Genomic DNA, 22,698 nt, shown 5'->3' with positions numbered 1-22,698 from the left:
TCCCACTTTTGGCACAAGTCCCCAGATGTTAGTGAGGAGGACTTTGCAGGGTCGACTGGGCTTGGTTTGCCGTTGTCGTGTCCGGTGCCTAGTGGTCCAATGCCGGGTGGTCCGTCCAGTTTTATTCTTATTATGACTTTTTGTAGCGAGATTTTACAACTGAGTGGCTTGCTGGGCCATTTCAGAGGGCAATTAAGAATCAACCACATTGCTGTGGGTCTGGAGTCACATATAGGCCAGACCGGGTAAGGACGGCAGGTTTCCTTCCCTAAAGGGCATTAGTGAACCAGATGGGTTTTTACGACAATCCGGTAGTTTCATGGCTACCATTATTGATACTGGTATTTTAATTCCAGATTTTTATTTAATTAATTGAATTTAAATTCGCTAGCTGCCGTGGTGGGATTTGAACTCATGACTCTGGATTTTTAGTCTCGTCCCATGAAACCCCTCCTTCCCACACCAGTCTTTCAGCCACTCATTCACCTTCCTGATCTGTTTATCCCTATGCCAATGAGCACGTGGCACAGGTAGTAATCCCGAGATTACCACACGTGGGGTCCTGTTTTTTAATTTAGTTCCTAACTTCAGACATTCCCTTAGCAGGACCTCCTCCTTTTTCTTCCCGATATCATTGGTCCCAACATGGACCGCAACAACTGGATCTTCCCTCTCCCTTTCCAAGTTCCTCTCCAGTTGCTCCGCGATATCCTTTACCTTTGCACCAGGTAAGCAACACACCCTTCTGGACTCTCGAGGATGCCATCTGTTCCCCTAATTATCGAATCCCCTATTACTACAACCTTTCTATTCTGCTCTTTCTGCCGACCCCCCCCCCCCCCCCCCTTGGACTGCCTCCTGCTCCACAGTGCCATGATTAGCATTCTGGCTGTCCACCCTGTAGCCTGCAGCCTTATGCTCACAGGTAGCAAGTACATTGTATCTGTTGGATAGGACCAGTATTTGCCTGACCTCCTTCTCTATCTCCCCTTGGTCCCCCTTACCCTACTGGCTAACAGTCACACCCTCCCTTTCCTGTACCTGTGCTTTCCTCTGAGGTGTGACTGTGCACTGGAGAAAATTATCCAGGACTCTGAGCCGGAGTGTCTCAAGGCAGAGACATTTCCTGGAGATGTGGCAATCCGGGACAGTCTCCCTGCCCACAAACTCCCACATATCACAGTCCCAACACATAGCCTGCACGGCCATTTCTAGTTTTTATTTACTTATTTATGAGTGTTAATTTAGTTCGAGATAAAATACAATTACTTGAGATCCAGATTATATTTAGTAGCTGAATTTAGCTTGATTTCAGATTAATTTGTAGCTAATTAGCCTTGTTTTTTGTTTATTAACTTTATTTTATTATCTCCTTAACTCCTATTTATTATTTATGTATATCAGATTCTAATTTAATGAAATTCAGATCCCTTTAATGTTAGTATCCTCTAATTAGTTCATTTTAATTTTATCCCCTTAGTTCTGATTAATTAATTAAACACTTAGCTCAGTTATATCATAAATTAAACACTTAGCTCAATGATGTATTGATTTAAACACTTAGCTTAATTATATAATACATTAACATTTAGCTCAATGATATAGTCAATTAAACACTTAGCTTAATTATATACTAAATTAAACTCTTAGCTGCATTTCCTCAGGCTTGGCCACTCCTCCCTCTGCTCTGACGCCACTTTTTCGGATTCAGAATGTTTTCCCTGCGTTTGTTTTACTGCCACTCCGCTCAGCCGCTGCTCCCGTGCTTTCTATGCTCCTTTCAGTCGCTCCTCTTGCGCTTTAAATGCTCCGCTCAGCCGCTCCTCCCGCGCTTTAAATGCTCCGCTCAGCCGCTCCTCCCGTAGTTTAAATGCTCAATGCAGTTGCTCCTCCCGTGCTTTCTGTGCTCCACCCAGCTACTCCTCCTGGGCTTTGTGTCGAAAAGGCCTTGTTTTGGGCCATGTGCTAACTTCTCTGTTCAAAGAATAAGCAGCAGCTTTCTGTTCTCTCGCCCACCAGAAGTTGTTCACTGGCATTATTGGTGAGTTGCCTCATCCAAAGTCTGTCCAACCTTCCAGAAGAGGTTGAAACAAAATATTTTTAATATTATTGGAAATGGCCTGTCACAGACACAGCTCAAGTAAAACAGACTACTACAGACCTTAAATTGTACCTCCCTATTCTGTGCACTTTGCTGATATCTGGGGCAGGAATTGATGCAGTTCCCAGGGGATAATCTTCAGTATTCTGTTACTGTATCTGCATTTCAAAGGAGGTGAACCTCTAAAAAGCTTCACTCAGATGGCACCGACCAAGTTGCTGACCATTCAGTTTGAGGTCATCTCCCGCCAAGAACTTGAACCCACTCTGAAGCTCTTGCCTTGAGTTGAATTTAGTCGGCGTGGTGGGAGTTGCTGACCCTCAACGAGTCCACCCTTATTGCATTCTGTGCAACTCCTGGCCAGTGCTCACGTCATAGTATATTGATGGGAGTGGAAGATATGGACCTCTCTGTGGCACCTCCACCTTCTTGGCAAAAGACCATTTCTGGAGAATTTGACAACTTCAATGTCTCAATCAGGTACTTTGAGCCTTCATTATTCCCACCTCTGGAGCTGAGATCACGCTCAATATCTGCTCCATCACAAGGGACCACCCTTGAAATGGTTAAGCCTCTAGCCAGCAAGTTGGAAGGTGAGACTCCAGAGAAAGAGGCGAATGATGAGGATGGTCTGCATGAGGTGACTCACTTAAGGAAACTTTTGAAGTGTTCAATGCTTGGGTGTCCCCAGAGTTTAAATGTTTTCTACTGATTTATCACAATGTAAATATAACAGAAGCTTATCTGTACATTTATTATGGTCTCTTGGTTGCCTTTTTCTGCCTTGCCTTATGCTTTAAAATTGTCAGGTGGAGACAGATTGGATGTTTATTCCTTTGATATGACTGTTCTGGTGTTACCACGAATGATGGTCATAGGAAGCACTATCAGCACTTTCACAGCTTCTAAATAATTTGGCCATTTAAAATACCTGTGTCCTCTTCATAGAAATCATGATTTTTTTTGAAAAGTACTATTTCCTTGATATTCCCTCACCATAGTTACCCACAACAGATTGTGAAAAGCTACACAGCAATATAAACAGTTTATGTCCAGTTTACATTTTCATTGAAAAGTTGTTCTCTAACTTTAGGTGCTTGCACACCGTGGAGGCCATTGGACAATTCTGCAGAATGCCTGTCAAGTTCTATGGAACTGTGCACGTATTGCAATGATATACGTCGCTGGCATGGACTCGACGAAAGAAGTCCCTTTAACCACAGAAAAAGTCAAGATTGTCCTCTGTCTGCCATTCAACTTAGCTGCACAGAATCTTCTTGATATGATAGTGCAACTACAGAACACCTATAATAATACCAAGGTAGCAGCATCAAGTTTATGTTGATGAGATTGAAATGTGTATTCTAAGGCCAGGAAATTCCGAAGCTGCTCCTGCTCTGTCAGAAGTAGCGGCGGCAGAGGAGGAGAAGCTCCCAGGAATTTCCGGGACTAAGTAATTTGGAGGAAAACAATTTTATTGGAGTTATGAATATTAAATGTGAATCAACTGAAAAGCTAAAGGAGTCTGACCTGTTTGCAAAGCTTGTTACTTTGTAGTTCAATTGTTGTCATATTTAAACTGTCCAGTAACTGCAATGTGGAAATGTTTTTCTTTTGACCAGCGTCAGGCTCAATTTCATTTCCATCCTATTATTGAAATGGTGGAAATATCAAATACAATTCAGTTTATATAATTACATTTCTTGTAAGATAAATCATTATTTGCATTTTTATGGCAAAGATTAAATTCTGCTTTTCATTTTTTCTTAATCAGTTTGTTGATCCAGATGACATCTTTAGTGTCCCTAGCTGTGTAGGCAACATAGCAGATGATGAAGGTGGATTTAATCTGAAATTTGAACACCCATTTGATGATGTAAATGTGGTTGACTTACACTGGGTATGTGCCATGGTACTATACTCTTTAGAATTGCTGTGCAATCAAAAAAAGTGGGAAACTTTGGTCTACTTAGCCATCTACTTCAACACAGTAACACAGTGAGTGATGTTTTAATCTTCTGCCCCATTCTATGTTGTGCTTTTCTATCTTTTTAGGAGAGATGATCTATGGTGACGAATCCCACAAATTTCCCTCGCTCCCTATGGAGAAGCACCTTGATTTTTCCTTGTGTTTCCTCCAAATGAGCTGCAAAGCATTGGGAAACTTGCTGAGGGATTGAAATATTGTGCATTATTTTTAGCACAGTCAGTGTATTTGCACCAAATCCTTGTGTGCGCTACTTTAACAAAGATGTAAATCCATTTAAAATAATATAACACATACAGGAATTTGACACAAATGGATTAACCAGTGCCTAAAAGCACTTAGAGGAATTTCAACCCTAATGTGGGGAATCAGGGATATGAACCTTCATCCTCTCTCACTGTATCACCACCATCGTGAAAATCATTGAGAAAAAGTGCATTTCCCTGAATTTTTAAAAATACTGTAAAGGGGGGGCTGACTCGTAAAAATGAATGGTTTATTCCAAATAATGGTAAACATTGAAATGAAACAATTATGCAAATACTAGTCATCAGCACAAATAGTATGAATTTAATGCTATTTTGATTACTTTTATTAAAATGGCTATCCTACCCAGAAATCAATTGATCACTCTGCAGAAAAATTTCCTTACATCAGTCCTAAATTTGCCCTTCACTAGTCTGATCCCATGACCTCTTGTCCTGATGTTGTAATTTAATTTAAAGCAGTGTTCTGCATTTTCCTTTGCTATATCGTTTACTATCTTATGTACTTTTTTAATGTCACCTCTTAGTTATCACCTATCATGGCAGAAATGCCCAGGTTTCTCCATTCTTTTCTCATCTCAGGCCCCTGATACTTGAGAGCAGCCTATTCCCCTCCTTGTATTTCTGAGCACAGTACTCTAGATCTGGTTTAAGCAGAGCACTGTATGGTTTAAGCGTTACTTCCTCTGACTTGTATTCCTCAGTTTTGGCTAGGTAGTTGAGAATTCAGTTTGCTTTGTTGATTGCTTTCACAGATAGTGGTGAGGAAAAAAAATCCTCCTCTCACCCCGCTCCTCCCCCCGCCCTCCCCACACCGTGTGGAAAATCGTGGCTCCAAAGCGGAAATGTAATACTTCAGGTTTCAGTTATTATCTTTCTACCTCTTTAAAAAGCAGTAAGTCACGACACTATTTTGTTTGCTGATTTCTTGCTTTGTCTGCTTGCTAGCGAAAGGTACACCCAGAAAGTCACTCCCCTCTTGGTCTATGCCCAGGACCAGCTTCGGAAAAGAATCAATGAGTACAATGGTCCGAATCCTCCACAACCTCATTTGGTACAAGCTGCAGCCGACTCAGGAACAATTGTAAGTATCTGCTTCATCTGTTGTGTGTTTTGGGATAAATTACTGTGAAGCTCACTTACGAGTACACTTATTTCCTGGGTGCTAGCCAGAGGAAAAAAGGGCAGCAGACTGTTCCGCTGGATCGTTGCTCCTTTGTGCTGCGCACATACTAAGGGCAGATTCCCCACAGGGGGCAAAGCGCTTGTGCCTGGGGCAGGTGCAAGCATGTAAATTGAATGGTAATGAGCCAGGGATGATGTCGTTGCTCCTCCCATATCAGTTTTCTGGGTCTGCACGTGGCAGAGGCACAGGAATGCCCGTAACAAGTAGTCCTTAGTGCTTGTGCCCATCACTCTTCAGATCAGAGGGTCTAAGAAGAGGTATGCAGCAAGCACTCAGAAGCATCAAAAAGGCTCATAGCTTCTTTTTTCCAGGGCCAACAGGACAAGCATCGTCCGTTCTAAAGTTGCCCACCATCACTGCTGCTGCAAACCTCTTGGATGGCACAGTTTTCTCCCTCACTTTTGTGCCAAGCCCCTTCCAAGGGCTGTTTCTGTGCAAGCAGAGTGTCGATACCTGACCCATAAATATGGGCAGGTTCAGGACCCATCGGTTAATGCGAACTTCAGATGTGCTTTGTCTGATTTGTGCTCAGGTGGGGATGGGAGGAGAGAGGAAACTTGGCTTCTAAAAGTGTTGGGAAGGCAACAAAGCAAAAGAAATGAGCTGAGCACTGAAGTGGATTATAGATGAATCAGGCATCAGCTTTGTCACCGCAGGTTGAAATAGGAAACTGCTGCCATCCCAATATATGGGCTACCTATTGCATTTCTGACACATTAAGGACCAGACTTTCCAAGTGGCGGTAACTTTTCTGTCCATTTATTGGCATTCCAGACACTAAAGCCACTTTGAGTGGTATTTACGCCAGTTTGTATATTAGAATACGCAAACGTTTATGGCTGGACAATAAGGGGGTTAAATTGGTTAACCCCCGAACACGGGTGCTGGGATCATGGTGCACGATTAACCAGCGCTCGGTTGTTGCGATGCAGGCAGCACGTAATATTCATGCTGCCTGGTGATTTACCTGATTGCTGCGTCCAGCCAGCCCTACCTGCGCTGTTGAGTGGCTGCTCACCAGCAGGGGGCCCCGATATTGTGAGTGGCTTGCACCACTTAAAGGCAGCCTGCACCTCTTAAAGGATCAGAAATCGCACACGTAAAACACAAATGCAGGTCTCATCCTTATGTTTAAAAACTGTTGATTTATTTTAAAACATTGAATAAAAGTTGCTCACAACTACATCCCACATCCTCCAATCTGCACGGCAGACCTCGCCAATCTGCCGATCTGAGTTTGTACCGGGCCTGCGAGGGAGCGGGCCTGCGATCAGATTCTCTGATGATGCACTACAGGCTTTGATGCAAGAGGTGGACAGAAGGAGGGATATCCTATATCCACAGGGGGGGCAAGAGGCCCTCCAGACATATGCTCCTAAGGCAGTGGGTGGCAGTAGGGGACGAAGTCAATGCCAGGCACATAGCACCACGAACATGGATGCAGTGCAGGAAGAAGTTCAATGCTTTGACACGAGTGGTCAAGGTGAGTGAGGTCAACTGTCAAGTGGCGTCTCCTAGCAACTGCACCACTAGCCGCATCCACTGCTCCATGCACTACACCCCCCATCACCCATCTACCAACAAACTCTCTCAATCAGTACTCAACTCTTCAATCAGATGCTTCATCTCACCCTCACACATTACCACTGTTGCAAGCCGCACACTCTCAACTCACGGATCACACATACTAGCAGCTATTCAACCATGACAGCCACATCACCCAAACATCTTGCAGGACACTTACCGACACACGTCCTGCTTTCTTGCAGGAGAAGAGGCACATAACAGGAGGCAACAAGTGGCAGTGGCTCCATGGAACAGGAGTCTGCTGTCCTCTCTCAGGATGACAGCACTCCTGCCCCACCCCTGCCAGTGTCCTTGCTGTTGCCTGTCAGCTAACCAGCCCACTCCCTGTAGAGTATTGAAACTTTATTATCGGAACAGAGGATGATACGAACAGGAGTGGGTCACTTAGCCCCTCGATCCTGTTCCGCCGTTCAATGAGATCATGGCTGATCTGTGACCTAACTCCATATACCCGCCTTAGCCCCATATCCCTTAATACCTTTGGTTAACAAAAATCTATCGATCTCAGACTTAAAATTAACAATTGTGCTCGTATCAACTGCCATTTGCGGAAGAGAGTTTCAAACGTCTACCACCCTTTGCGTCTAGAAGCGTTTCCTAACTTCACTCCTGAAAGTCCTAGCTCTAATTTTTAGTCCATATCCCCTAGTCCTAGTATTCAAGGACAGGAGATCTTCAAAAACAGGTACAAATGCATCAGCAGCCAGAAGCAACAATCCAGCAACGAACCTGTAACTTCTGCATGATCCTTTTAAATAGCGCTGGTTGGGGGTTCTCCATGCTGTTTAAGGCCCGTTCAGCTGTGCGAAGTTAAGGCACTGGAGTGTGGCGTTCTAATATGGCAGTGGTCCCTTTAAATCAGCGTTGCATACTGATTTAGGTCATAATCCCCCTACTTTACATGCTGCCGGCAATCGTTAGGTGCGCGTGCACAAACACCTTTACCAATATGGCAACCTGCGCAGGTCACACTGGAAGTGTGCGCGTGCATCGTGGACGCCATTTTTGGGGCTTAGGGGCTTGTGTAGTGCCTACACAACGGGTGTAACATGGCCCAATTTAGCCCCCTAAGTCTTTGCATTTGCTGCAAGATAACTTTCTAACATGTCTTAGTGCCTGGCACTCCAAAAATAGCCCCATAAATATTTTACACAAGGTACAGTAAGGTCAAATTTTGCATTTGATTTTCTACCAGTTCATAAGGTAAGGATCACAATTATGATTTTCTTAGAATTCTTTTTAATATTTCTTGAAAATCAGTTTTATAAGGTAATTAAAAATTTGTAACCATTCAATATCCAATTGTGCACTGTTTTCAAAAATAATAATTATCTGCACGAACAAGACTGTCACGAGTGAAAAATGAAGGCCTAAATTTTAACCCCACGAGCAGGGTGGGTTGGGGGTTGGTGGGAAGGTAAAAATTGTAAAAAAAAAACTAAAACCCTACCCCAACTTACCTCCAACACATCCTCTTCTGGTTTTAACGGAGGCGGGACGATGGCGGGCGACCAACCCGCTCTCAGGAGTCGGGTCGGTCAGTGAAAGCTTTCAACGAGGCTGCGGGCCTTCATTTTTACAGCTTTTTTATTTTTAACCCGGGGGCTGGGATTCCTGGGCCTTCTGCTTCATGTCATGTGAGAGGAGGCAAGAAGGCCCAAAACAGCAGGTAAGTGTCTTTATCGCACTGCTTGTGGGCCGTGAGGAGCAGGAGCAGCACCCCAAGGCCCAACAAGCTTACCTGCAATGACCCCCCCCCCCCCCCCCCAAACCCCCCACGATCTCTGACCCCCCCCCCCCCCCCCCACAATCTCTGACCCCCGACTTCCCCCCTGATGACTCCCGACCCCCGCCACTGATGACTCCCGACCACCCACCCTGCAATGATCCCAACCCCGACCCCCATATAAGACTTATTTGCTTGCATCCACTTCCTGGCTCTTCTCCCGTCCGTCAATCTGGCCGGCCAGTCGGGCGGGAAACCGACAAAAAAAATAAAAGACGTCCTTACATCAAAATCGTAAGGACCTTCGTGAAACCCTTACTTCCGGATTTCCCGTTAGGAATTCCCCCCTCTGCCCTCTTTCCGGCTCCTGTTTAAAATTTAGGCTGAAGTCTTTAAGATTTTTAATCAGATATCTTTATCACATAGGTTTTCAAACCGGTATCCAGAGGCCCAAGAGGGTCTGTGAGGTCATCAGATTTCAGATTTCTGTCTGACTGGGGCCGGGCACATTGCTCACTAAGTTCTTTACGTCTCAAGAATTCTATATTCTAGATTTTTTTCTCTCTGTTGCTTTACTAGCACATTATTTCTGTTGCTATGTACAAATTACTAAGAGTGTTTTCTGCCATGATAACTGTGTTTTCCTTTGCACAGCTGACACTGTTAGAGATTAAGACAGTTGTCCCCCTCAAGACTATTTCAAAATTACACAGAAAAGTTTTGACCACTGTTTTTAGTACAACTGATGAAAAATGGTGCCACTTCTCTGCACTGCTATTCAAGTTAGTCATGGGCCCCGGGATTTCCTCTTCTGTACTCGCCAACCTGTGATTTTTCAGGCCATTCATTTTAGGTTGGGATGAGGCGGGAAATTTGCGGGCTTCGAAGAGCAGAATGGAATCCTCAGCCATAGGTTTGGAGGTAGAATTTCCACGGGGTTCCCCAATCTCCCAATGCAGCTTTGGCATAAACCCAGAGAATGCCCATTTATCCCATTTTTCCGGGGTTTCTGCCAATGCTGGAAATCGGGAGAATCCCCAAGGAAATTACTGGACATGACCTCAGGAGATCTTCAAGCATTTCACAGCCTATGAAGTACTGTTGCAGTGCAGTCAGTGTTGTGATGTAGGCAAATACGGCATCCAATTTGCATGCAGTAAGGCCCCACAAGCAGCAATGAGAAAAAGGACCAGTTAACCTGTTTTTTTTAGTGATGTTGGCCGAGGGAAAATGTTGGTCAAGAGAAAATGTTGGCCAGGACACCTTCCTGTTCATGTTATAGTGCATTGGAATCTTTTACATCTACCTGAATAGGTAGCTTTAAGTTTTCATCTGAAAGACAGCACCTAGAAATTATAGAATCGGTACAGCACGGAAGGAGGCCATTCGGCCCATCGAGCCTGTGCCGGCTCTATGCAAGAGCAATCCAGCTAGTCCAACTCCCCCACCCTATCCCCGTAGCCCTGCAAATTTGTTCCTTTCAAGTACTTATCCAGTTCCCTTTTGAAGGCCATGATTGAATCTGCCTCCACCACCCCTTCGGGCAGTGCATTCCAGATCCTCACCACTCGCTGCATGAAAATTTTTTTCCTCATGTTATCTTTGGTTCTTTTGGCAATCACCTTAAATCTATGTCCTCTGGTTCTTGACCTTTCCCCTCTAGCCAAACTGTTCCAGTACAGCTACTCGACAATGTGGAAAATTGCCCAGGTATGTCCTGTCCACAAAAAGCAGGACAAATCCAATCCGGCCAATTACCGCCACATCATTCTACTCTCAATCATCAGCAAAGTGATGGAACGTATCGTCGTCAGTGCTATTAAGCGGCACTTACTCACCAATAACCTGCACACTAATGCTCAGTTTGGGTTCCGCCAGGACCACTCGGCTCCACAACTCATTACAGCCCTGGTCCAAACATGAACAAAAGAGCTGAATTCCAGAGGTGAGGTGAGTGTGACTGACCTTGACATCAAGGTGGCATTTGACCGAGTGTGGCACCAAGGAACCCTAGTAAAGTTGAAGTCAACGGGAATCAGGAGGAAAACTCTCCAGTGGCTGGAGTCATACCTAGCACAAAGGAAGATGGTAGTGGTTGTTGGAGGCCAATCATCTCAGCCCCAGGACATTGCTGCAGGAGTTCCTCAGGGCAGTGTCCTAGGCCCAACCATCTTCAGCTGCTTCATCAATGACCTTCCCTCCATCATAAGGTCAGAAATGGGGATGTTCGCTGATGATTGCACAGTGTTCAGTTCCATTCGCAACCCCTCAGATAATGAAGCAGTCCATGCCCACATGCAGCAAGACCTGGACAACATCCAGGCTTGGGCTGATAAGTGGCAACTAACATTTGTGACAGATAAGTGCCAGGCAATGACCATCTCCAATAAGAGAGAATCTAACCACCTCCCCTTGACATTCAACGGTATTACCATCATCAAAACCCCCACCATCAACATTCTGGGGGTCACCATTGGCCAGAAACTTAACTGGACCAGCCGCACAAATACTGTGGCTACAAGAGCAGGTCAGAGGCTGGGTATTCTGTGGCGAGTGACTCACCTCCTGACTCCCCAAAGCCTTTCCACCATCTACAAGGCACAAGTCAGGAGTGTGATGGAATACTTTCCACTTGCCTGGATGAAAGCAGCTCCAACAACACTCAAGAAGCTCGACACCATCCAGGACAAAGCAGCCCGCTTGATTGGCACCTCATCCACCACCCTAAACATTCATTCCCTCCACCACCGGCGCACAGTGGCTGCAGTGTGTACCATCCACAGGATGCACTGCAGCAACTCGCCAAGGCTTCTTCGACAGCACCTCCCAAACCCACAACCTCTTCCACTTAGAAGGACAAGAGCAGCAGGCACATGGGAACAACACCACCTGCACGTTCCCCTCCAAGTCACACACCATCCCGACTTGGAAATATATCGCCGTTCCTTCATCTTCGCTGGGTAAAACTCCTGGAACAGCACTGTGGGAAAACCTTCACCACACGGACTGCAGCGGTTCAAGAAGGCGGCTCACCACCACCTTCTCGAGGGAGGGCAATTAGGAATGGGCAATAAATGCTGGCCTTGCCAGCGACGCCCACATCCCATGAACGAATAAAAAAACCCAGCCCTCTGGGGTAGAGAATTCCAAAGATTCACAACTCTGAGTGAAGAAATTCCTCCTCATCTCAGTCCTAAATGGCCAACCACTATCCTGAGACTATGCCCCCTTGTTCTATACTTTCCAGCCAGGGGAAACAACACCTCAGCATCTACCCTGTCAAGCCCCCTCAGAATCTTATATGTTTCAATGAGATCGCCTCTCATTCTTCTCAAATCCAGACAGTATAGGCCCATTCTACTCAATCTCTCCTTATAGGACAACCCGCTCATCCCAGGGATTAATCTAGTGAACCTTTGTTGCCCTGCCTCGAAGGGAAATATATCCTTCTTTAGATAAGGAGACCAAAGCTGTATGCAGTACTCCAGGTGAAATCTCACTAAAGCCCTGTACAATTGTAGTAAGTCTTCCTTACTTTTGTACTCCAACTTCCTTGCAATAAAGTCCAACATTCCATTTGCCTTCCTAATTGTTTGCTGTCCCTGCATGCTAACTTTTCATGTTTCTTGTACGAGGATACCTAAATCTCTCTGAATACCAACAATTAATTGTGTCTCACCATTTGAAAAATATTCTGTTTTTCTGTTCTTCCCGTCAAAGTGAAAAATCTCACATTTCCCCACATTAGACTCCATCTTGCCCACTCACTGTGTATATCCCTTTGCAGACTGTGTCCTCCCCGCAGCTTACTTTCCCACCTAGCTTTGTATCATCAGCGAACTTGGATACATTACACTCTGTTCCTTCATCTCAGTCATTAATATAGATTGTAAATAGCTGAGGCCCAAGCACTGATCTTTGTGGCACCCCACTAGTTACAGCCCGTCAACCTGAAAATGACCCGTTTATCCCTACTCTCTTTTCTGTCCGTTAACCAATCCTCTACCCATGTTAATATATTACCCCCAACCCCATATCTTGTGTAACAACCTTTTAAAGGACACCTTATCAAATGCCTTTTGAAAATTGAAATATACTACATCTCCTTGGTTGTTACATAAGGTTAGATCTCACGGGATCCAAGGTGAGGTAGCCAATTGGATACAAAATTGGATTGACGGCAGAAGACAGAGGGTGGTTGTAGAGGGTTGTTTTTCAAACTGGAGGCCTGTGACCAGCGGTGTGCCTCAGGGATCGGTGCTGTTATTTGTTATTTATATTAATGATTTGGATGAGAATTTAGGAGGCATAGTTAGTAAGTTTGCAGATGACACCAAGATTGGTGGCATTGTGGACAGTGAAGAAGGTTATCTAGGATTGCAACGGGATCTTGATAAATTGGGCCAGTGGGCCAATGAATGGCAGATGGAGTTTAATTTAGATAAATGTGAGATGATGCATTTTGGGAGATCGAATCGGGCCAGGACCTACTCCGTTAATGGTAGGGCGTTGGGGAGAGTTATAGAACAAAGAGATCTAGGAGTACAGGTTCATAGCTCCTTGAAAGTGGGGTCACAGGTGGATAGGGTGGTGAAGAAGGCATTCAGCATGCTTGGTTTCATTGGTCAGAACATTGAATACAGGAGTTGGGATGTCTTGTTGAAGTTGTACAAGACATTAGTTAGGCCACACTTGGAATACTGTGTACAGTTCTGGTCACCCTATTATAGAAAGGATATTATTAAACTAGAAAGAGTGCAGAAAAGATTTACTAGGATGCTACCGGGACTTGATGGTTTGACTTATAGGGAGAGGTTGGAGAGACTGAGACTTTTTTCCCTGGAGAGTGGGAGGTTTAGGGGTGATCTTATAGAAGTCTATAAAATAATGAGGGGCATAGATAAGGTAGATAGTCAAAATCTTTTCCCAAAGGTAGGGGAGTCTATAACGAGGGGGCATAGATTTAAGGTGAGAGGGGAGAGATACAAAAGGGTCCAGAGGGGCAATTTTTTCACTCAAAGGGTGGTGAGTGTCTGGAACGAGCTGCCAGAGGCAGTAGTAGAGGTGGGTACAATTTTGTCTTTTAAAAAGCATTTGGACAGTTACATGGGTAAGATGGGTATAGAGGGATATGGGCCAAGTGCAGGCAATTGGGACTAGCTTAGTGGTATAAACTGGGCGACATGGACATGTTGGGCCGAAGAGCCTGTTTCCATGTTGTAAACTTCTATGATTCTATGGTTCCCCTTTATCCACCCTGCGAGTTACATCCTCAAAAAACTCTAATAGATTTGTTAAACACGATTTCCCTTTCATAAAATCATGTTGACACTCTCTAATCATATTATGATTTTCTTAAGTGCCCTGTTACTACTTCCATAATAATGGATTCCAGCATTTTCCTGATGACTGATGTCAAGCTAACTGACCTGTAGTTCCCTGTTTTCTCTCTCACTCCTTTCTTGAATAGCGGGTTTACATTTGCTACCTTCCAATCCACTGGGACCATTCTAGAATCTAGGGAATTTTGGAAGATCATAACCAATGCATCCACTATCTCTGCAGCCACCTCTTTTGGGACCCTAGGATGTGGGCCATTAGGTCCAGGGGATTTATTGGCTTTTAGTCCCATTAGTTTCTCAAGTACTTTTTCTCTACTGATATTAATTACTTTAAGTTCCGCACGCTCATTTGCCCCTTGGTTCCCCACTATTTCTGGTATGTTTTTTGTGTCTTCTACTGTGAAGACAGATACAAAATATTTGTTTAATGTCTCTGCCATTTCCTGATTGCCCATTATAATTTCCCCTGTCTCAGCTTTTAAGGGACCAACGTTTACTTTTGCTACTCTCTTCCTTTTTACATACGTGTAGAAGCTCTCACAATCCGTTTTTATATTTTTTGCTAGTATACTTTCGTACTCTATTTTCTCCCTTATCAATTTTTTGGTCATCCTTTGCTGGTTTCTAAAACTCTCCCAATCCTCAGGCTTACTACTCTTCTTGGCAACATTATAGGCCTCTTCTTTTCATCTAATACTATCCTTAACTTCTTTAATTGTAAACAATTTTACAACACCAAGTTATAGTCCAACGATTTTATTTTTAATCCCACAAGCTTTCGGGGGCTTTCCCCTTCCTCAGGTGGTGTGGAAGTGACAATTTCGAATCCTTCGCATTGTCACTTCCACACCGCCTGAGGAAGGGGAAAGCCCCCGAAAGCTTGTGGGATTAAAAATAAAATCGTTGGACTATAACTTGGTGTTGTAAAATTGTTTACAATTGTTAACCCCAGTCCATCACCGGCATCTCCACATCATAACTTCTTTAAGTTAGCCATGGATGGATCACTTTTCCCGTGGAGTTTTCATTTCTCAATGGAAGTTGTATTTGAGAATATTGAAATATTTAGAACCATAGAAAAGATACAGCACAGAAGGGGGCCTTTCGGCCCATCGTGTCCATGCCGGCTCGAAGAACAACTAGGTGCCCATTCTAATCCCACTTTCCAGCACCCGGTCCGTAGCCCTGCAGCTTACAGCACTTTAGGTGCTGGTCCAGGTACTTTTTAAAAGTGTTGAGGGTCCCTGCCTCTACCACCAATTCGGGCAGCGAATTCCATACACCCACCACCCTCTGGGTAAAAAAGTTTTTCCTCATGTCCCCTCTAATCCTTCCGCCAATCAGCTTAAATCTATGTCCTCTATTTCTTGAACTCTTCGCTAGGGGAAACAGGTACTTCCTGTCTACTCTATCTGGGCCCCTCATAATTTTGTACACCTCAATCAAGTCTCCCCTCAGCCTCCTCCGCTCCAAGGAAAACAACCCCAGCCTATCCAATCTCTCCTCGTAGCTGCAATTTTCAAGCCCTGGCAACCTTCTTGTAAATCTTTTCTGCACTCTCTCCAGAGCAATTATGTCCTTCCTGTAATGTGGTGACCAGAACTGCGCACAATACTCCAGCTGCGGCCTTACCAGCGTTTTACACAGTTCCATCATTACATCCCTGCTTTTGTATTCTATACCTCGGCTAATAACAGAGAGCATTCCGTATGCCTTCTTCACAATCTTATCTACCTGTACTGGCACCTTCAGGGACCTGTGCACATGTACCCCAAGGTCTCTCACTTCCTCTAACCCTCTCAACATATTCCCGTTTACTGTGTATTCCCTTTTACTGTTTGCCCTACTGCATTACCTCACACTTCTCTGGGTTGAACTCCATTTGCCACTTTTCCGCCCACTCCACCAATCCATTGATATCTTCTTGGAGCCTACAGCTATCCTCTTCACTGTCAACTACACAACCAATTTTTGTGTCGTCTGCAAATTTGGCAATCATGTCCCCTATATTCAAGTCCAAATCATTAATATATACTACAAACAGCAAGGGACCCAACACTGAGCCCTGTGGCACACCACTGGAAATGGATTTCCAATTTCAAAGACATCCATCAACTTTTACCCTTTGTTTCCTGTTACTGAGCCAATTTTGGATCCAATTCACCACATTTCCCTGTATCCCATGGGCTTTTACCTTTCTGACCAGTCTGCCATGTGGGACCTTGTCAAATGCCTTACTAAAATCCATGTAGACAACATCCACTGCACTACCCTCATCAATCCTCCTTGTCACTTCCTCAAAGAATTCAATCAAATTTGTAAGGCATGACCTTCCCTGAACAAATCCATGTTGACTATCCCTGATTAAACCATGCCTTTCCAAGTGACAGTTTATCCTAGCTCTCAGTATTGATTCTAAAAGTTTGCCCACCACCGAGGTAAGACTGACCGGCCTATAATTGTTCAGCCTGTCTCAAACCCTTTTTAAACAATGGTACTACGTTTGCAGTCTTCCAGTCCTCCGGTACCTCCCATGTATTTAGTGAGGATTGGAAAATGATCCTCAGAGCATCCTCTCTCATTATGTTTACCTTATCCAATATTTCACTCCTCTCCTCTTTAACTACTACGTCCGGATCATCCCTTTCCTTTGTGAATACAGAGACAAAATATTCGTTTTAAACCTACCCACATCCTCTGTTTCTACACTCAAGTTACCTTTAACATCCCTGATAGGTCCCACCTTTTCCTTAGCTATCCTCTTGTTCTTAATGTACTGATAAAACATCTTGGGGTTTTCTTTAATCTTACTAGCTAATATTTTTTCATGCCCTCTCTTTGCTTTCCTTATTTCCTTTTTTACATCATCCCCGTACTTTCTATACTCCTCTAAGCTTTCTGCAGTATTTAATTTTCTGTGACAGTCATAAGCTTCCTTTTTCTGCTTTATCTTGCCCCGTATACTTCTAGACAACCAGGGGGCTCTAAATTTGGCAGTGCCACCCTTTTTCTTTGAGGGGACGTATCTGCATTGTACCCATAGAATTTCACTTTTTAGTGCCTCCCACTGGCTTGCCACTGATTTCTCCTCAAGTAGTTGTGTCCAGTCCACTTCTGCCAAATCACCTCTTAGTTCTGTAAAATTTTCCTTCCCCAATTTAAAACATTTACTTCTGATTTAACACTCTTTTTCCATAATAATGCTAAAACTAACTGAATTGTGGTCACTATACCCAATATGGTCACCCACTGTCACTTCACCCACTTGCCCATCTTCATTTCGCAGGACTAAATCTAGAATTGCATCCCCTCTTGTTGGGCTTGTCACGTACTGGCTAAAAAAGTTCTCCTGGACACCAATCAAGAATTTTACGCCCTCTGTGCCCCTCACACTGTTTGAATCCCAGTTGATGTTAGGGTGGTTGAGGTCCCCTATTATTATTGCCCTCTTATTTTTGCACTCAGAAATTTGCCTACATATTTGTTCTTCTACCTCCCTTTTGCTATTCGGGGGTTTATAGTACACCCCTAGTAGTGTGACTGCATTAGGTTTTAAACATTCTTTAGATGTTTGCCATTGTTTATCAACCGTCATACCCTTTAATCTAATTTCCCAATCTACCTTAGCCAACTCGCCCCCTCATACCTATGTAACTGGCTTTATATAAGTTTATGACTCTGGTTTTTGTCTTCAGTACGTTACTCTTAAACTCAATGTGAAATTCTATCATATTATGATCATTCATCCCCAGAGGATCCTTTACTGTGAGATTACTAATTAACCCTGTCTCATGACAAAATACAAGATCTAAAATAACCTGTTCCCTGGTTGGTTCCATGACATATTGTTCTAGGAAACGTCTCGAATGCATTCCATGAACTCATCCTCCAGACAACTTTGCCAAATGAGTTTATCTTGTGCATCCCTTAGGGGCCCTGTCCCTATTCTGAATTTTGTTTTGTTATTCAATGTGTCTGCAGAATACTTTACTATTTCTTTTTATATTCCTTGATAATTTAATCTCGTAGTTCCTCTTTGCTTTCTAAATTGTTTTTTTGACTTCTTACCTAACTACTTTGTACTCCCTTTTGTCATCCTCTCCCTTATTGTCTATGTACTTAGAGTATGTCTTTTTCTTTAGTTTCAATTTTACCCTTATCTCTTTATTCATCCATAGTGTTTCATTATTGGCTAGTTTGTTCTTGCTTTTTAGAGGAATATATTTCTCCTGAACTCTATTAATCTCCGTTTTAAACATTATCCACTGTTGTTCTAAGTCTTTGTCAAAAATTTTTTCCAGTTTACCTGCTCTCATTCCACCCTCATCTCCTCAAAATTAGCTTTTTTTCCAATCTATTACTTTGGTCTTCATCTTACTTATTTCTTTCTCAATCATTGTTTTAAACATTATTATGTTATGTTCGCTATTGCCTAGATGGTCCCTTCTCTTATCTGTTCTGGTTCATTTCCCATTACTAGATCCAGCAGTGATTTCTCTCTTGTTGGGCGTTTTACATACTGGGTAAGAAAGGAGTCCTATACACATTGCAAAAACTCCATTCCCCTTTCCCCTTTCCTTACCTCTTATTGCCAGTTTATTTGGGGATAGTTGAAATCTCCCATGATTATTATTCAGTGTTTTTTACTCATTTCATAGATTTGCCTATATATTTCATCCTCCACTTCCCGTCCACTATTAGGTGGTCTATAGAATACCCCTATTAACGTGATCGATCCCTTCTTATCCTTTGTCTCAATCCACATGGATTCTGTTTCTATCTTAATGTTACTTATGTCTATTTTTTCTGTTGCCGTTACGTTATCTCTAATTACTACAGCTACCCCACCCCCAGCCCTCTTCTTCCTCCCCGATCCTTTCTAAATACATTATATCCTGCAATATTTAACTGTTCCTTATGTAACCATATTTCAGTTATCCCTACTACATCTGGCTCCTCGCTACGAGTTATTGCCTCGTATTCCCCAGTTTTCTTTCAGATGTTGTACACTTTGCTGTACAGGCAATTTAATTTGTTTTTAGTAATTGTTGCCCTCCTTTTGTTTTTAACAGTCATTTTGTACTTATGTTCTATAACTGTATTTGTTCCCTGACCATTTATGTTACCCTTATTCCTTAACTTGGTCTGACGTTACGTTATCTCTAATTACTACAGCTACCCCACCCCCAGCCCTCTTCTTCCTCCCCGATCATTTCTTACTTTTTTCTTCAGACTTATGTTCTCCTCTCCAGATCCCTCCCCCCGTCTTACGAGTTTAGAGTCCTATCCACAGCCCTATTTATCCTTTCCACTCAGACACTGGTCCCATTCCGGTTCAGGTGGAGCCCGTTCCAGAAGTACAGCTCCTTCCTGTCCCAGTACAGGTGCCAGTGTCCCATGAAGTGGAATCCCTCCTTTCCACACCAATCTTTCAGGCACGCTGAATGGACTCCAATGTATACACTGCAGTAATTTCCATTTGCAACAAAGATTGGAAGAGGTAAAACATCAAAGGCATGCACAACAAAGGGTAACAGCTGATCTTAAACTAAATCATAGCAGCTGAATCAATCAATTCACACAGAACATTATGACTTATGATACCCACATTTGTCCTACATAATGAAACCTATAAAAATACAACACACTGGAGCTCCTGAGGACTTTTGATCTAATCTTGCTGAGGTTAGTGTAAGCAGTCAAGATGACACGCTTGCATTCTCCTGAAGGGAGTCCTCCTCGGTATGTGAGTATAATTGTTACCTATATCTCACATACACCGCAGGTAAGGAGTTCTGTTTTATAATCTCATTGACTTGATTTAATAAAGAGTTCTAACCAGACGTTTCAATGTTTCCTACTCATCAAACTTGTATTAGAGGTAAAGGATATATGACAATATCCTATATAAACCCAACATGCAGCACCCATCAGTGCTGGACAGAAGTATCAGCCTAAATAATGTCTCAAATCTTGACGTGGGGTTTCAACCCACAAACTTCTGAATCAAGGGCGAGAGTGCTAGCAACTGAGCCAGTTACACTTACAAGCCTGTACCAAGTTTCCACATTCCAAGTCTTAGTGCTGCTAAATATAAGACCTGTCCTTAAAGACGAGTGACTGCGCCTGTTGAAAAACGGGCAGTTCTTTATGCATCTAGAATTAAAGTTACTTTTCGTACATTTCATTGCCTTTGAGTTAACTTCTCACTGACATTGACATAGGTGGTGTTGGAATTAGGAACATATGAACAGGAGTAGGCCATTTAGTCTCTCAAGTCTGTTCTGTCATTCAATTAGATCATGGCTGATCTGCACCTCAACTCTAGTTACATTCCGTTGATCCATATCCCTTCATACCCCTGCCCAATAAAAATCTGTTGATCTCAGTATTGAAAATTTATTTGACCCAGAATTCTTTTAGGGGAGAGAATTTCAGATTTCCACTACCCTTTGTGTGAAAAGTGCTTCCTGATTTCACTCCGAAATCTAATTTTAAGATTGTGCCCCCTTGTTCTGGATTCCCCCACAAGAGGAAATAGTTTCTCTGTTTCGACCCGATCGATTCTTTTATCATTTTAAACACGTCAGTTAGATCATCCTGCAACCTTCTAAACTCGAGGGAATGTAAGCCAAGTTTATGCAACCTGTTGTCATAATTTAACCCTTTAAGCCCTGGTATAATTCTGGTGAATCTGCACTGTACCCCTTTCAAAGGCAATATATCCTTCTTGAGGTGCCATGCCCGAAACTGAACGCAGTACTCCAGATGGAGTCTGACTAAGGCTTCATACAACTGAAGCATTACTCCCTCTCCTTTGTAATCCAACCACCTTGAGTTAAGGACAACATTCCATTAGCCTATTTTTGTCATCGATGACTGGGGCAGCACCGCAAAAGTTGCTTATACATTTATATGGGGCCTTATCAAGCCCTCAAGGCTTCTGAAAGCACAATCTCCAAATAGGCCAGGAAAACAAAAGTTACTGCTAGGGTGTTCTAGGGTGCAATTACACAGCAGCTTTACTGTCAATGTGAAGCGGGTTTCACTTTGCACGTGCACTAAATTTGGAGCATAAATGCTCCCTGGTAGCCTTCTTGCCTTTGAGTTCTAAAGTTGTTAGTTCAAAGTCACACTTCGGGACCTGATATCACGATCAAGGCTAGCCTTACACTGAGTGCTGAAGAGGTACTGTATTGTCAAAGGTGATGTGTTTCAGATGAGATGTTAAATCGAGTCTCTGTCTGCCTGTATCTCCTGGTATCCTGGCCAAAATCCATCCGACGACCAACATCACCAAAATAGGTTAAATGGTCATTCATCTCATTTGTGGGACCTGCCTGAATAATCATACTTCAGAAGCAATTCAATGGCTTCGAACCACTTTGGGATTTCCTGAGGACGTGAATGGCGCTATATAAATGCAAGTTCTTTCTTTCTGAAATCCAGGGTCAGATCCTGACCTGACTTTGGGGTGAAGCAGGGTGAGATTCCCTGGAGGAGGTAGTCTCACACTGCTTCCATTGTATATTTTACAGAGTGTAAATCCAGTTTGGTGTCAAACCAGATGCAAAACATGACTAGTGGTCCCTTGGACTTACTGGATACTTTTTAAACATACCTGGAATTAAATGATTCGACAGTGTAAATGCTGCTGCAGTACTGTATTCAGCTCCTCTCCCAGCAGTTTTATTTAATATGTCAGTAAACATGCATGTACAGTGCTCTCCCCTGAGCAATTGAATTCATGTTTCACCCAGGCAATAAATACCGGGAACTGCCTGGCTGAAATCTGAACTGCAGTCTGGTAGCTTCAGTGCACGTGCAACTCTTGATATGCTAAAGAGCTCAAATCAAATATATTCCTATGGAGTACATGGTAATTATCCTCGAGTACTAAGCGAGACAAAGGATGAGATTTGTGTATGTGAATGATCATTATGAGGAAGTTGATGAACATTGGGGAGGTCGTGGTGGATTGGAAACAATTTGTTGAGATGGCCATCCTCATCTCTACCTTTGATTTTTTAAGACCATAAGACCATAAGAGATAGGAGCAGGAGTAGGCCATTCGGCCCCTCGAGCCTGCTCCGCCATTCAATGAGATCATGGCTGATCAGATTTTTACCTCAACTCCACTTTCCCGCCTTTTCCCCATATCCTTTGACTCCCTTGCTGATCAAAAATTTGTCTAACTCAGCCTTGAATGCATTTAATGACTCAGCCTCCACAGCTTTTTGGGGTAAAGAATTCCAAAGAATCACGACCCTCTGGGAGAAGAAATTCCTCCATTTCCGTCTTAAACGGGCGGCCCCTTATTCTGAGACTATGACCCCGAGTTTTAGATTCCCCCATGAGGGGTAACATCCTCTCAGTATCTATCCTATCGAGTCCCCTCAGAATCTTGTATGTTTCAATAAGATCTCCTCTCATTCTTCTAAACTCCAATGAGTATAGGCCCAACCTGTTCAATCTTTCCTCATAAGACAACCCTTCCATACAC

At 43.4% G+C, this 22,698-nt stretch overlaps 1 protein-coding gene across 5 annotated transcripts in view; it reads left to right on the top strand.

Annotated features, from left to right (window-relative positions):
* The window catches only part of cfap54 (cilia and flagella associated protein 54), a 443,819-nt gene that overhangs the window by 217,084 nt on the left and 204,037 nt on the right, over positions 1 to 22,698 (top strand). For all 5 annotated transcript variants that reach the window (XM_068004603.1, XM_068004606.1, XM_068004607.1 and 2 more), the window contains 3 exons: positions 3,195 to 3,422; positions 3,876 to 4,099; positions 5,303 to 5,438. In XM_068004603.1, the coding sequence (XP_067860704.1) occupies positions 3,195 to 3,422; positions 3,876 to 4,099; positions 5,303 to 5,438 (588 nt within the window). The remainder of the gene's footprint in view (positions 1 to 3,194; positions 3,423 to 3,875; positions 4,100 to 5,302; positions 5,439 to 22,698) is intronic.

The sequence above is a fragment of the Heptranchias perlo genome, chromosome 24 (assembly GCF_035084215.1).
Source record: "Heptranchias perlo isolate sHepPer1 chromosome 24, sHepPer1.hap1, whole genome shotgun sequence".
Classification (NCBI taxonomy): Eukaryota; Metazoa; Chordata; class Chondrichthyes; order Hexanchiformes; family Hexanchidae; genus Heptranchias; species Heptranchias perlo.
Note: the sequence above shows the minus strand (reverse complement) of the source record. Positions and strands in the feature narration are given on the sequence as shown.